This window comes from Macrosteles quadrilineatus, unplaced genomic scaffold (assembly GCF_028750875.1).
Source record: "Macrosteles quadrilineatus isolate MER2022 unplaced genomic scaffold, UCM_ALF_1.0 Scaffold_2__2_contigs__length_208266976, whole genome shotgun sequence".
NCBI classification, from domain to species: domain Eukaryota; kingdom Metazoa; phylum Arthropoda; class Insecta; order Hemiptera; family Cicadellidae; genus Macrosteles; species Macrosteles quadrilineatus.
This window is the reverse complement of record NW_026542595.1, coordinates 41,367,815-41,384,818: the sequence shown is the minus strand read 5'-3', so window position 1 is coordinate 41,384,818 and position 17,004 is coordinate 41,367,815. Positions and strand designations below refer to the sequence as shown.

The 17,004-nt window shown below is 35.8% G+C and overlaps 2 protein-coding genes across 2 annotated transcripts; one reads left to right on the top strand and one right to left on the bottom strand.

The window, feature by feature from the left end:
* Positions 1-1,405: 1,405 nt before the first annotated feature.
* Positions 1,406-5,485, bottom strand: LOC128984107 (uncharacterized protein K02A2.6-like). The gene has a single exon (XM_054403392.1). It carries the CDS (start codon positions 5,483-5,485, stop codon positions 1,406-1,408), a length of 4,080 nt encoding a protein of 1,359 aa, XP_054259367.1.
* Positions 5,486-9,374: 3,889 nt separating this feature from the next.
* LOC128984106 (uncharacterized) lies at positions 9,375-11,052 on the top strand. Its single transcript, XM_054403391.1, has 3 exons — positions 9,375-9,540; positions 9,881-10,572; positions 10,750-11,052. The coding sequence occupies exons 1-3, from the start codon at positions 9,375-9,377 to the stop codon at positions 11,050-11,052; spliced, it is 1,161 nt and encodes a 386-aa protein (XP_054259366.1).
* The last annotated feature ends 5,952 nt before the right edge of the window (positions 11,053-17,004 follow it).

The following is a 17,004-nucleotide window of genomic DNA, read 5'->3' as shown; positions in this document are numbered from 1 at the left end:
TATTGTAAATTATGTTATTTTCCCATAAAAACCCTATAAAACAACGAAAAATAGGATTTTATTAAAAAAATCCAGTTTTGATCTAACATAGTATGTTATGGTCCTTACAATTTTGATAGTTTTTTCGTTTTTTATAAATTTTGATTTTTTATGTATTTTTTTTTATTTAATCCCATAACCCCCCCCCCCCATAAAATAACGGAAAAATAGGATTTTTCCAAAAATGGCCCAAACGATTAACAACAATTTTTGTATGTAATAGACCTTCATATTCTGAACAAAATGGTACAAATCCCATTCCTGTAAAAATTACGGAATTATTAATTATTATTATTAATTTCAACATAGCAAAGTGAATGAAATTTTATTGTGCATTAATGGCGTTTTATTCATTTAAAGTTTTATTTAAATACAATACCACCTTAAACTCTTTCAATTTGTAGTTGTTTTAGATTTATATATGCATTTGACTTTGTTGTGTAAATGTAAATAAGAGAAGTAATAAAAGTAGGACGAGACGGAAGGAAGCGAACCGTTGCAGCAGCTTGTGGTCTGTTATGACAAATAAAACTTTATACGTTGCACGTTATAACTGGCTGCTACTAGGGTGGGGAAGTATGCATATTGCGAGTTATTTTGAGAACTTAAAGATGCCCTCTTATTTATATATTCTGTTAAGTAAGTGTAAATATTGAATTGTTCGGGTAGTGATAAAATATTTTTGTCTCAACAATATCGGTGTCAAATCAATCCACCAAATATTAAATTGACAACTTCTAATATGATTCAGTTATACGGTAACCTGTTATTATTACAGGCTTCTGTTATTGTTGATAATTGCGTGGCACTCAATCTCAATGATAATTACGTGTCACTCAATGATAACTGCGTGTCGAATCACAGATCCATACCAAAATACTCCAGCCCAGCAAACCTGCAGAATAAGCGAATTTCCATTTTTGTCTGATTATGCGCATGATAATGCTTTGGTATACTAAATTATTTTTTTTCGATCTATACAAAATATATCAAAAAGTAAATTGCAGAATTTCAAGTTTTAGTATTAAACATGTGTCGTAACCTAACGTTACGCTAGAAAAGTGGACAGTAATTATAAAAGAACCACTTACGATCGCTGTTGGACATAGAAGAAGGAGCCGTGACGAATCATCCCACTTCAGGGCTCAGTGCACAGTGCAGCCACCCCGCAAAACATAATAACTCTTCCGTTACTAATAATTATGACTGTTCATATATGAAACTATAATGACTTCTACTACACTCGTCTTCCCCATAAAAAAGTCAATATCATAAATTCAAAATTAACTCAACTTTCAAGATAAAATAAATTCACTTTCAATAAAATGCAACCAAAATTTCTTCTTCCCATTATTCATTAATAATTTTACAAGTCCAGCCTGTGAGGCTTTCGCACAGTCCGTGCAGACTTCCTCAGCGAGGGTGGTGGGCTGCACTGTGCTAGCGGCGACGCAGGAGTTGGCTGAGGCTGGGCTTGCCCTAGGCTCTCCCTGGGACTGGTAGTAGGCCTAGGTACAGGTGACATCATCATGGGACTAGTTGGTCGATCCTCCGGCGGTGGTGAATTCTTGGGTACTTGGGGTGATACAACGGGATCCTTGGGTGATACAAAAATCTCCTCCTCTTCTGCATACCGAGCTCTCAAGTGATCCGCATGACAAAATCGGGGTTTTCCACCAATAACACTCACCAGATAGGTGACCGGACTTCTCTTTAGAATTATTTTGCCAGGAACCCAAGATATCTTTTCATTTCGGACAGTTTTGACATAGACTGCCTGACCTTCTGAGAAAAATCTGCTTCTTCCCCTAAGCCTATCAGCTGCATCTTTTTGTTCCCTGTGTTTTTGATCAATGGATGACTGGAGATTGGGTTTTAACATAACCAACTGAGTACGAGGCTTCCAAGACAGGAACATTTCTGCAGGGGTTAAGCCAGTAACTGTATTTGGAGTGTTGCGGTACGCAAACAAGAAATTATCTAATTTCATTTGAAGAGTGGTACGCTGAGAACGCTGATGTTCCTCAATCACTTGACGCAAAAGGTTTTTCTTGACCTCCTGAACACTTCTCTCCGCAGATCCATTTGAAGCCGCATGATACGGGGGAGTTAATGTGAACTTCACATTGTTGTTATGCAAAAAGGTTTTGAACTCTTGACTAGTAAAAGATCTTCCGTTGTCCGACACCAGTTCGACAGGCAATCCATATGATGAAAACAAGGTACGGAGTTTCTCAATAACCTTGGAAGAATTCATGGAACTCATGATAAATACCTCTAACCATTTAGAGTATGTGTCAATCAAAACTAAAAGTTGCTGTCTCGACTCTGGATCTTCCGCAAAGTCAATGTGTGTCCTCTGCCATCGGGTTGATGTTGTAGGCCATTGCTGCAACGGTACTTTAGGTATCGAATTCCTAGTTAACTGACACGCAGAACAAGAGGCCACCACGTCTTCAATCGACTTCTCCATGCCTGGCCACCAGACATAACTTCTCGCCAACATCTTCATGCGTGTAACTCCCAGGTGTTGATCATGCAACATTTGAAGCACAGATGAATACAGTTTCTTTGGAATCACTACACGAGAACCCCACAGCAAACAACCTTGTTCCACGGACAACTCGTCCTTCTTCCTTAGAAAAATAGCTAGTTCCGGCTCATCCGAGCTCGTCCAGCCGTACATCACAAAATCTCGGACCTTCGAAAGAATCGGATCCTTATCCGTCATTTTACCTATATGCAAGGCAGTAATAGGTGCAATGTCCTTGACAACACAGAAATTGTTCATCACTTCTGTACACATATCTACATGTGAAACAAAATTAGCATCCAGCTCTATAGGTTCCGCTTCTGCTAAGGGTAACCTAGACAACGCATCAGCGTGAGGGACATCCACTCCCTTCCGGTACCTAACCTCCAAATCATATGCTGATAGAATCAAGGCCCATCTCTGCAGCCTAGCTGCCGCCATACTAGGAACGCCCTTTTTAGAGCCAAAAATAGCCGTCAACGGCTGATGATCAGTCTGTAGAATACAGTGTCTTCCATATATATACTTATGAAACTTTTTGACTCCAAAGATCAAAGCCAGAGCCTCCCGATGTAACTGAGAATAATTCCGTTCACTGGAACTTAGCGTTTTCGATGCGAAGGCAATTGGCCTTTCCTGACCATCGATAAGATGAGATAGAACAGCAGCCACCCCTCTGGGACTCGCATCACACGTCAGAACTATGGGCTTTTTAACATCATAGTGAACTAACAAACTTGAGTCCAACACCCATGATTTACTCTCCTGAAAAGTCTTAGAACACACCTCCGACCACACCCATGGATGATCCTTATGTAATAAGTCATAAAAACAGCTTATTCTAGCAGACAGGTTAGGTATGAATGCATGATAATAATTTATTAGACCAATATAGGCTCGTAACTCTTCCTTAGTACTAGGCTCAGGCGCTTTACGCAGCGCAGTTAACAAACTTTCTTGTGGACGGAGACCATCTCGAGTAATCACATGTCCTAAATACTCGATTGAAGATTGCAAAAACTTACACTTTTGTTGGTTTACTCGAACACCAAACTCATCAAGGCGTTGCAGCACCTGCGCCAGACGGGCAAGCCCCTCTTCCTTAGAGCGAGCCGCCACTAAGACGTCATCTAAGTACGCCACCGTTCCTGGAAGACCTGTTAAAATTTGGTCGATGGCTGACTGAAAAATTGCAGGAGCTGAAGACAAACCATATGGTAGCCTTTTTAAACGATACAGACCCTTATGGGTAGCTAGGGTCAACAGATGTTGCGATTCATCCGCTACCGCCAATTGCTGATACGCATTTGAAAGATCAAGGCAGCTAAAAACTGAGCAACCGCCAAGAGTTGCAAAAATATCTTGAGCCTGAGGAAGCGGATAATGTTCCATTTCAATACACTGATTAAGAGTAATCTTATAATCGGCACAAAGCCTAACACCATTAGGCTTAGGGACAACCACAAGTGGAGTGCTCCACTGTGAATTAGTAACTCTGTACGCAACATCCTCTTGAACCATGCGGTCCAACTCACTCTCAACTTTCTCCCTTAACGCAAAAGGCACTGGTCTCGCCTTACAAAACTTAGGGACTGTCCCTTCCTTCAAAACAATGTGAGCCTTAACACCCTTAATTTCGCCCGTTCCCGGCTGAAAAACTGACTTAAATTTACTCTTCAATTTAGCAATGTCCAAATCAGAACTGTGATCCACAGTGGCTTTACATGAAAACACATTTTGCCAATCTAACCTCAACTGGCCTAACCAGTTTCGCCCCAACAGAATCGGCTGACTCTTACTTTCTAAACTAACTACTGTCAAAGGCAAACTCGCCTGCTGATTATTATATTTAACATTGACATTCACTTGTCCCAGAACAGGTACATCATGACCTGAATAAGTAGTAAGTTTCACATTTGCTGGCCTAAGTTTGAGGTTAGAAATTTTTTCATAAAATATCTCAGAAGGACATATAGTCAAGGCACTGCCTGTATCTAGAATCATTTCTAAATATACATCATTAGCCACTAGGCCTACCTTATAGCCGTTGTCTGATCCTGATTTAAGGTTGTACAGACTTATCTCTGCCATTGGAACTTCTAGGCCTAGGCCTACCTCTTCCTCCACTTGATGGACCCCCATCCTAGGTGTCGACTTTTTACCATGGAAACTAGAAGATTTCTTGGCTTTACACACTTTCTTGAGATGACCTACTCTCTGACAACCGTGACACTTGTAACTGGCGAACGCACACGCACTAGGCCAATGACCAGCAGAACCTAACCTCCAACAAGAGTTTCTAGAATTTTGATTTTCACTACTCCTATTCACGAAAGTTTTAGGCCTATTTTGACTTTTCACATTGATTTTCGCAATGTCCCCACGAGGTTGCACAAATAGGCTTGACTGCGACTCGGCCTGTTCCAGCCTGAGCGCTGACGCATAAGCTTCGTCAAAGTCCAATTCCTCCGACAACAATTTCTGCCGGATAGTTTCATTAGAAATGCCGGAAATCACTTTGTCCCTCAAAGCGTCTTTCAAAAAGGTACCAAATTTGCACGAACTAGCCAAATGTTTTATTGAAACCACAAACTCCGCTATGCTTTCGCCCGGCTTTTGCACACGAGAGTAGAATACATATCGCTCCGTCACAACCAACTTCTTGGGCGCATAATGTAATTTCAACAACGCTGCAAGTTCATCATAGGTCTTAGAATCTACCTCTACCGGTGATAATAAATCGGATAGGACCGATAAAACCCTGGGACCAATAACTGTAATTAAAACCGACACCTCGTTCTCCTTCTTGACATTGTTCGCTTTGAAAAAATGTTTCAGGCGCAACAAATAGGGCACAATGTCCTCCTCACTTGGATTAAATTCAGAAATCCTGCCAACACTAATACTCGCCATTTTTAATCATCTCAACTATAATACGCACTAAAACAACAACTGTTATCGCGTACTACCCTAACTATGATAAAAAGGTTTATTACCGACTGCGCCAAAATGTCGTAACCTAACGTTACGCTAGAAAAGTGGACAGTAATTATAAAAGAACCACTTACGATCGCTGTTGGACATAGAAGAAGGAGCCGTGACGAATCATCCCACTTCAGGGCTCAGTGCACAGTGCAGCCACCCCGCAAAACATAATAACTCTTCCGTTACTAATAATTATGACTGTTCATATATGAAACTATAATGACTTCTACTACAACATGGAAAACTATTTTTTCTACAAACCCCCACCCACCCTTAAACCTCGTGCCCATGGTCCAATCATGCTGGTTCCCAAACTGGTTCGAATGATCTAACGTTTACTCGTTTTTACCAAATGTCACATATGTATTTAAATTTAAACGGATTAAGCTTTGGCCTCTGATAACCTAAAAACAAAATGTTTTACGGTGAGACCTACGGTTATAGCTTATTCCCTATATAGAAAATTTTAAATGTGTGCAGTAAACTGTCTGTCGAATTACAAATAATTATCAAGAATTTTCTACGGATAAAACGTGTTTAAGTATATTTATGGGAACAATATTTTTAATTAATTCGAATTACAAGTTGTTTGTATATTATGAAAACCATTGCAACTGTCTTTTATACGAAACGCTGCAACATTTGAGCACATAAAGAGGGTAAGTGAGCAAATTGGTAGATGCTGGCTTCTTGAGTGAATGCCTCTTGGTGCCTTGTGAATTAAATGCAGCATCGCGTACGAAGCTACTTTATCGTCACCATCACTACACGGCCGTCACCAGAAGACCAGGATATACCAACGTCAGAAATTGACCGTAGTAGCCTATCATAGAGCTAGCCAACTGCTAATGGTGTAGTAGGGATTTAAACCACATAAAAATATGTGATTGCACAAAATAGTTATTAATCATTTACCTACCTAACAGTAATGATTATTTTATGTGGTTGTGTAGTTTCCCGAAATTATATATTTTCTTTTATAGCAGGAATATCATAAAATTTAGCATATTTGTATACAACAGATTTATTTGCGGGGATAAATGGGGGATAAATGCCACCCATTTGTCATACCTACGAGTCTCAGTTCCGCTAATATGAAAACTTTTGCAATATCTTTTATTATAATTTGTAAAGTTGGCAAAACATACTCGTCGGTTCTTTGACTACTTTATTTGTAAACGTTGGTAAAAGTTTATATTCTAAGGGAAAAATAAATTAGGGTCATATTATAAAATCTTTTGATTGTTGAAAAATTATAAATCGTTATCTTGGAAATAAAATTTGGACAATGTTTTGATGTAATTTAGTTTAATGAAAGTTTAAATATAAGGTTTATGAGATAAACCTTATACACTTTACTTTTTATGTACTTTTTATATCATAAACAATTCATTGAGAAGTTATTAATGTTGGTTTGAATATATGACAATTTTATTGTTGAAAGTTCTTGAACTACTTTAAACATTTTACATTGTTCAAAGTGTATCCATCTGGTAACATTTTAACATAATAAGAGTCCCACTTCAATCGGTGGGGACTCAACACGTAGTATGGAAATTCTGTCTGTCAATCATCGCTTCATTTTATCTGAAAGGGGTTTAGCATCAACTCTTCCAAATATTTTTTAATATATTATCCATTGAACTAGAAAAATAACCTGGTAGATTTGTTCCTGAAACTACTTTCGTGGTTTCTGTCAAAAAGTAACACAAATTAACCATAGTTTTAATTTTCTCTATAAAGAAGATTGTAAAATTTGTTCCACAGTTGTCTAAGAAAAATTCAAACGTGAAGATTAAAACATTTTCAAATTTTAAACCCCCCAAATGGTTTTTTTTTATAGATGGCGGATTTCCGAAACATTAAAAAAAGGTTTTTAAGGATGTTGAAGCGGAACCTATAGTATAAAAATTACATGTACGACTACACTTAGTGAGTTTGAAAGAGCTAAAACTTCGTAACTTGTTTCTTCACCCCTTCATAATTAGATAGCAGTAAATATTGTTATTTATTTATTTATTTATTTGTTAACGGATGCACCATTTTTACATGAAAAATACAATAATCTTACATACAGAAGCAGAAAAAAAATCACAGGTCAGTACAAAAGTAGTGAAAAAACTGGAAAACAAAACTTCAATAACAAGACATAAAAAGATAAATAACAACTATAAATTACAAACTATAAATAACTAACTATGAATAACAAACTATAAGTAACAACTATAAATAACAAACTATCTGAGCAAGTTGACAAAAAGAGAGATTCAAAAAACAAAACCAGTATAGGAACAATACAATGATGCAATGCAGTAGCCGAGTGAAACTTCAGTAAAGAGGCAGAACAAACTTCAAGAAAACAGATATTATTATAACTACGCTTATTATTATTATTGATATTATTTTATTATTATTATTATTATTATAAAACAGATCTATCTTCAAGAAAACAGATATTATTATAACCACGCATATTATTATTATTATTATTTTATATTATTATTATTTTATATTATTATTATTTTATATTATTATTTTTTATTATTTTTATTATTATTATTATTATTTCAGGACATCTTTCTTGTTGATTGTTATAATGTTGTGGTTTTCTCCCTCATAGATCTTTGGTTTGGAGTGATTTAAAACTTCAAATATACTTTCTATTTTAAGCTTAAGACCTTGATCGCAATAAGGAGGTTACATTTTACGTTTTTTTTTTTATATACTGTATACGTTTTCTCTTAACTCCACTCCTTTAAAACGCTCAAAATAAGGCTTAAATTTGAGATTTTTACAGGTTTTTCATTTTTTTAAATCTTTGGTTACCGTGGAGAGGATTAGCGAAAGGTTTTGTACATGTTTATAGTCGACTGTCGTTTAACGTTGGGCATGAATAGTCGATCCTTCGAGTAATCCGTCTATTCAGAGCCTCCTCGCCACCTCGGCCCCCAATTAGCGCCGCTCGACTGGGCGCGTGGCTCACCCACAGTATGAGTATGTTACGTTGGTTATTCAAAATAATTAAGCAGAACAGAAGTTATATTATGCATCGGCTCGTAATACTAATAATTTGATACCAAACTTCACGTAAATTGAGCAAAATTTACACATTTAAGGAAAATTTTAATTATATCCTAGGCCTTATTACACATAAATGTATTAATGAAAACATATTCACTGTTAAATAACGTAATAAAATTATTTTTGTACATCTGTGATATAATTATTTACAATTTACTCACTATACTATACGGAGCATGGTAAATTTATAATTTTTTCAAGCCTCACATAATGAATCATAAGGCTTTATAAAGTAATAATAATCTTATAAAGACTTATAAATGTAACACATAAAAAAGGTGAGTTAAATGAGCACTATTTCTCACTTTTAATCTTATAGCCACAGTTGTTATTAAGGGTTTTTTTTATTATCAACGCATTTTTATAGCATTTTTTAGATAGACGAATATAACTTTAACTGTAGGTTTTACAAGTGAAATTATAATTACACCGTATAACTTTAACGTAATAATGAAAACTATTAACGGTATTTATTTCCTTATAAAAATAATTATTTTTTTTGTTTTGGCGAATGACTCTTTCTGTTACGGGCTGTCAGCTAAGAAGAGTGACTCACTGCTTGAGTGTCCCATTGCACTTTGATAGCACTTCCGGTATCTTGAATGTGACGGATGACTCATTGTTTTCCGTTTAACCCATCTGGTCTTAGTCACCTCTCTAGGGGTAGTTTTCCTCAAACATCCCTTAAATTATATTAGTCAGTTGGTGCTAGACAGTGTTGTTGATACGTTTAACTATGGTGGAGCAGCAGTTGTCATCACCAGAAAAATACGTCGTCAAGCGAAGTAAGGCATCTTTCACCAGTGGGGAGCGCCGGATTATTCTACACGTGTACGGAGTTTTACGTATTGAAAATCCAGGTATGACCAAGCGAGAAGTGGAGATCTGCAAAATTCGGAAGGGTACAAGTTTGCTGTCAAACAAACACATAAAGTTTGCCAACAAAAAGATTACCTTTCTATTAGCTGTCCAGACTTTGAGTTCTGGTGTTGCAGATGCACTGGAGTTTATATCAAAAAATAAACATCAAGATTTTATTGGTTGTGAACCACTCATAAGGTTTATAAAGCAAGGTTTATAGTGCAGAAAGGGTCAGCGTTTTAACGGGTGCAAGTAGAGGGACCATTGAAAAAATTAGGCAGGAGTTTGAAAAAGGCCCATTAGTAACTCCAGGGAAGAAAAGGCCGAGGCGTGTGGGACAGTGTACTAGGATGAAAAAGTACAGTGATTTTGAAAAAACAGGAATCAAAGGAAAAGTACACAGTTTGTACAGACAAAATATACCACCTACAGTGAAGAAGGTGACCCAGATGATCAACGAAGATCCTGATCTGCCAAACGTCAGTGTGCACACAACAAGGAAGCTGTTGCACGATCTAGGTTTTAAATATGAAAAGAGGGAACGTCGATCCATACTAATTGAACGAGAGGATATTGTGCGATGGAGGAGGAGCTATCTACAAGACATCAAAACTTTCAGAACCGAAGAACGAAAAATATTCTACCTTGACGAAACGTGGTGCAACGCTGGTCACACCGTAAAAAAGGCATGGACCCCAAAATATATTATATCATCACGAGAAGCCTTCATGAGCGGGGAGACGACGGGACTACGCGACGTTCCAGGACGAGGTGGCCGACATATAGTTGTACACATAGGTAGTGAAGATGGCTTTTTGAGAGATCCAACAGATCCGTCAGCAGGAAGCGATGCTCGTTGTGTCTTTAGAGCGAAAAAGACGGCAAAAATTGCAAATGCAACTCACCACGATGAGATGAACGCCAAGGCTTTCGAGGATTGGTTCACCGGAGTACTACACGTGTTGCCTCCCAATAGCGTGATTGTGATGGACAACGCTTCATATCACAGTGAAACTCTTTATAAACTGCTAAACATGAGCTGGAAGAAAGGTGAAATTCAAGAGTGGCTAAATGTAAATGGAGTTTACTTCGACGACAGAGATGTGAAAACAGAACTGATAGCGCACATTCCAGATCACCTTCTAATGGCAGCAAAAACTTTCAAAGTCGATAAAATAGCAGAAGAGTTTGGTCATACGTTGCGACTTCCTCCCTATCATTGCGACTTAAACCCCATCGAACTGGTGTAGGCTAAAGTCAAAAATGAAGTAGCGAGAACAAACACAGATTATTCTCTCCACTCTGTAGAAGCCCTACTGAACAACGCTCTTGACAATGTTTCTGATGAGGACTGGAGGAAGGCTGTCAAACACGTAATGGGAGTAGAAGACCTCATGTGGGACCTGGAGGCCATGAGCAATGACGTTCAGGACAATTTCATCATAAACCTGGCAGAAGACTCGGAATCCGAAGATGGCAGCGAAGTTGGCAGTGACGGCGAACGACATGACACAGAAGATGACTCGGGGGATGACTTAGCGGTTCCTTTATGAAAAATAAAATTCTGTTGTTATCTCTTGTTTTGTAGATTATATTTAATTTTTACTTTTGTTATCATTATCAAACTCTGTATTTTATTTTTACTTATCTGGAAAATGTTTATAGTTGTTGTACATTGTTTAAGAATATTAGGACTTATATGTGATTTTAACAGACTGAGTACGGAATTTTGTATAAATATTTTTCTTTATATATTTAAAAAACATGAAATTTTTTTTAATACAAAAAAATACATAAAAATTCAAAAATACAAAAAAATACAAAATATAAAAACCAAAAAGATTTTAAACACACCTGAATAGTTACAAATATGCAAACTATTTAGCCAGTCCAAAGCCTGGGAAAAGTGTGATGGGAATCTTAGTACATCATATTATAAAGATGAAAATATAGACTATCTATATAAAATTAGTTTCGTGTATAAACGTGATAATAATTTCAAGCAAAAGTAAATACCTACCACGTTTTATCATTATTATGTTGGTAAATGAGTGATAGTATAGGATATCGATAACAAATGTTATAAATAGATTTTGGGTTACGTTTATGATGCCTTTTATAATTAAAGCATCATAAATAGGATATAATTAAAATTTTTTCTTAAATGTGTAAATTTTGCTCAATTTACGTGAAGTTTGATATCAAATTATTAGTATTACGAGCCGATGCATAATATAACTTCTGTTCTGCTTAATTATTTTGAATAACCAACGTAACATACTCATACTGTGGGTGAGCCACGCGCCCAGTCGAGCGGCGCTAATTGGGGGCCGAGGTGGCGAGGAGGCTCTGAATAGACGGATTACTTGAAGTAATAACTGTATTTATAACTGTATTTCTACCATAAAGCATCTCAAAGCTATACTTTTTTCAGTGATGCAAGATACAAGAGTTGGTACTCGCTCTGATTTTTTTCTGAATGATTAGACTACCGCCACGGGATGTCTATTTGATATTTGGTTTTTGCTCTGATCTTTGCTACCTTCTTGTATAAGTTATAGTTATAGACACGGATGTTCCTAAACTTTCCTTCTTAGTTAAAGATCTACGGTAGTTTATTTTCACCACACTATGATGTTGTTAGATTTTTTACATACGATAGTTAGAGGCTGAAACTTACGTTTTGCTGGCCATGCCCAGCTGTCATCGTCATTTGGGGACCGAGCAGGTTTTTACATCCCTAGGGCCGCAAAATCAGCTGCCCACTTGCATATATTAAATATACAAACAGTATCCATAGCATTGCAATATAATGGTTTTATTTTCACCGTTGCCTAGCAACTGTTTATTATTATTTTTGCTTATTCCTGAAATTACTTATTCATATATCCTTAAAGTTGATACTGATTAATTATTATTGTGAACAGTAATAGGTTGTTGTATTAATAGTCAAAGGTAGTAGTGTGGTGAAATGTGGTGATCGTACCACGGACCAAATAAACGGTATCAGCATTCTGACACATACTTTCTCCCATAAGTATGTCAACAACCTTTATCATTTGTAAGCGGTGAGAGTAAATATACGGAAATGGGATTTGTACAATTTTGTTCAGAATTTAAAGGACTATAACATACTAAAATTTTATCAAAATCGTTCGAGCCATTTTTGGAAAAATCCGATTTTCCCGTTATTTTATGGGGTTTTTATGGGAAAATAACATCATTTTAATAACTTTTAAACCGTAATTTTTACAGAAATGGGATTTGCACCATTTTGTTCAGAATATAAAAGACCATAACATACTAAATTTTTATCAAAATCGTTTGGACCCTTTTTGGGGAAATCCTATTTTTCCGTTATTTTATGGGGATTTATGGGAAAATCCCCATTAAAAATCAAAATTTCTAAACAATTTAAAAAACTATCAAAATTGTAAGGACCATAACATACTATGTTAAATCAAAACCGGATTTTTTTAATAAAATCATATTTTTCGTTATTTTCATGGGGTTTTATGGGAAAATAACATAATTTACCATAACTTTTGAACCGTAATTTTTAGAGAAATGGGATTTTCACCAGTTTCTTCAGAATTTAAAGGGCTACAACATACTAAATTTTTATCAAAATCGTTCGGGCCATTTTTGAGAAAATTCGATTTTTCCGGTTTTTTATGGGTTTTTATGGGAAAATCCCCATTAAAAATCAAAATTTCAAAAAAATGAAAAAAAAACGCCTGGAGATACCATGGATTAGAACCTACATACCAAATTTCATCGAAATCGGTCCACAGGTGTAGTCTCTAGCTCTGTACACATCCAGACACACAGACACACACACGCACACACACACACACACACACACGCACACACACACACACACACACACACACACACACACACACACACAGACATCACTTCGAAAACCACTTTTTTGGGTCCAGGGGGACCCAAAACGAATATATCCACTCAAAACTCAACCTCGAAAATTTTAACGAAAACAATACTATGGTTTCTCCATATACTATGGTATAGGGGGAGAAAGTAAAAATGGTTTTCGGCCTTTACTGTTCCGTTATTCGTTGATTATCCTAGTAGTCCAGTCAATAAAGGGATTGTAGAGGACATGGAGAGGGGGAACGTTTTTTTCTGCGGGAATGTGTTCGGGGTAGTTAGAAGATAAAAATACCAAAAGTCCCCTCCCCTGGCCCTGCTGCTTCAGCGGGGGGGGGGGGGGGGAAAGACCCCATTTTTTAGTTTTTTTACTTCTACACTGAAAACCGTGCATCGTACCGAAAAATGTAAATTATAAAAAGAAAAATGATAAAATTATCTACAAGAATGGTTATATTCATTTCTTATGTATATGCATTAGTCTTAAAGATATTCTCAAAATAATATAAAAATGATTTTCTAAATTGATTTTTCAGACGTGTTTTCAAATAAATTCATATAATCGACTAGTGGCTTGTAGGGACATAAGTCCCTAAAAAGCTCAAATGTAAAACAACATATTGCAATTCCGGTATTTAAAAAAACTCAGAATAACATTGTGAACAAATTAGGTAACTATATACTTATAACACAATATTATCTCACCTAAATTACGTTTTTACTAGCTTATAGGGCTTAAAGGGCCAATAGCCCCTAGTAATATATTCTAAATATCAAAAATATATTCAAAAATAGTCTAGTAATATTTTTGTACAAATTATTAGTCTCATAGGTTACCCTACCTTGATTTATCATTTAACATGTTTGTACATTATGATATCTATAATAGTTATTACATATCATAATGTAGGTTGATGTCTACTCTGTTTAAAATAAAAATTCCAAAGGACATGCGGTGTATAATATAAACTTTCTAATCATAATACAACTAAGGAACATTTTCCAATAACAATTTTCATGACTATTAATTACATCTATATAGATTTCTTTAAATATAGACAAATTCACTTAGGAAAACACATAGATATAACGTCATCATCCAAATTGTAAAATGCTAATTCTATAACAAAACCTCTCTGAAAACAAAATTTGTTGTATATTATCGATTTTGGTCGATTCCTTGGTCTTTATTTGGGTCTAGTACTATTTTAACACCATCTGGCCTCTTTGCCCATCCAAAAGTAACATAAAGTTGACCATGGGTAAACACTGGGGTTTTCAAATAAACGCCAACTTTGTGAAGGTTCGGCCTTGCGCCACAATTTAACCAAATCAAATTTCACAATGAATGCACCCATCATTCATTGGTCCTAGCTGTGTAATGCAATCTCATTTAATAGTGGCAATGTATACACAGGAATAACTTCATGTTCATCCGATATTCATTTATTTTCCTCCCAAATATCGTGCCAAATCTGGCGCCTGTTGTTCTCATTTCAAGGAACAACACCTCTGCGTGGTAGTCTTCCGACATTATACATTATTACTGTGCAAAAGAACAATCCATTGTAAAGTATGAAGTTTAAAAGTATCAAATTTAAGTTTGCTCAAAAGATCTAATCTAATTTTCACTTATTGTTGTTTACTACTTCACTAACAATTTTACAATAACAAAATAATGCAAATTCAGGTGTGTTTTTGTTTTTCAATTTATATAATCACAGCTGTGTTTAAGCTAAATAAAAAGACATCAAATTAGATTCCCATGTTATTTAAATGTGAAATATTTTATTCCGTAACTACCTTTTGGTGCATAATTAATGAAAATGAATAGTTTTCCCTCAAAATTCACGTCAAGACCTTTAAAATAAGACCCCTCCCATCCTTCTACGGCCATCCAGTCACTTACAATTTCTTTACAAAAATTTGACTTACGGAATTATATATATAGAATTATATATGTATGACTGCTGTTGTTTTACATTAATAAGGATAGAAAACAGGTTTTGGAGCACTAACCTATATAATATAATATATCCATCGTATATATTGTGTTAAAAATAGTTTATATAAATTTAAAAAAGTTATGTATATTTGACATGGAAACAAGTAATTTTGGCATAATTATTACACTAAAAATTAAAAAGATTATGTTTGCAGCTACATTTGTCCAGGTTTATTTATAACAACTACCGAAACCAAGACTTTTAAAACTATTGTTTGTGATCTGACTCACTTGGGACGAGAGGGTCCGACTTCTGTCCAAAAAACAGGTGCCATCTGGAACTGGAACTGAAAACTAGGACATCTCCATCATTCAATTCTTGTTGATTAGACTCAATATGGCTATCGAAGTGATAATGCGGTGTAGGTTTATATATTCTTCATCTTCCTCATTCATCATAAGGGGGAATTTTATGTACAAAGTTCCCTTAGCAGTTCTGGCATAACGGGGAACAATTGGTTTCACACTTCACACTTGGTTTTATTCATAAATCTTCTTGCTAAAAAGCCAGAAATGTAGTACAACACATTCCTCTGGTAATACGAAGTGGTTGAACACGGTCCTATATTTAGGACATCTTCGTCTTCTTTGTCATCATTGTCATTTAATGTTGACACATTCTTTGCCTCTACTAAAGTCAAGGACGATATTTCTTAAAGCAAATTGAAATTGCCTGACATTAGGGTTGTCGTTATGGCCTCCCATGGATCTTATACACGAGAAACATGGCTCTAAATGATCTTGTGACATCTTGTATGTAAGAATGTATTCAAACTTTACTTCATCAAGCAATCTGTGTTCGAGTTTCAAAATTGTATTTATGTTCGTCAGAAACCCAAGCAAGAAGGTTTTTCGTGGGTGATCCAACAATGCAATATTACAACTTTAAGTGATTCAAAATACTTGTATGCATTTTGAAGGAATGTTTCATTGTATGCTTTATTCGATGGTTTTATAGGAGCTTTGAAATTCATGCCAAAAGGGTTTCTAGTGTTCAAAAAATCAAATAACCTGTCAATGTTTCTTATAAACCTTATGAGTGGTTCACAACCAATAAAATCTGGATTTTTAATTTTTGATAGAAACTCCAGTGCAACTGCAACACCAGAACTCAAAGTCTGGGCAGCTAATAGAACGTTCATCTTTTTGTTGACAAACTTTATGTGTTTGTTAGACAGCAAACTTGTACCCTTCCGAATTTTGCAGATTGTTTAGAGATTCAATGTACTTATATTTTACTATACCATCCTCAGATTCAATCTTTCCTTTCTCTGCTAATGTATTGTGACATAGTTTTAACATATGGCACGTATCCAGTGAGACAAAGACGTGGTAGTTGGTAGACGAAACCAATGTTTTTCTGGAAGTACACATCCAAGTTTTGACAGAGCGCTAATGTTTGTTGAAGGTCCATCGCATGTTACGTTGTGAACTTTTATCTTAACTTCGTGTAGTTTCAAAACAATGATTTTTATTAACTGGCTTAAAATACTTGCATTAATTTTGCTTAAAAAGAAATGCCACAATACATTTTAAATTGCCTTCGAGTGAAACAATTTGAAATTCTAGGGCTTCCGAAGCAAGCTCTTCGTGACTTTCAATTTTA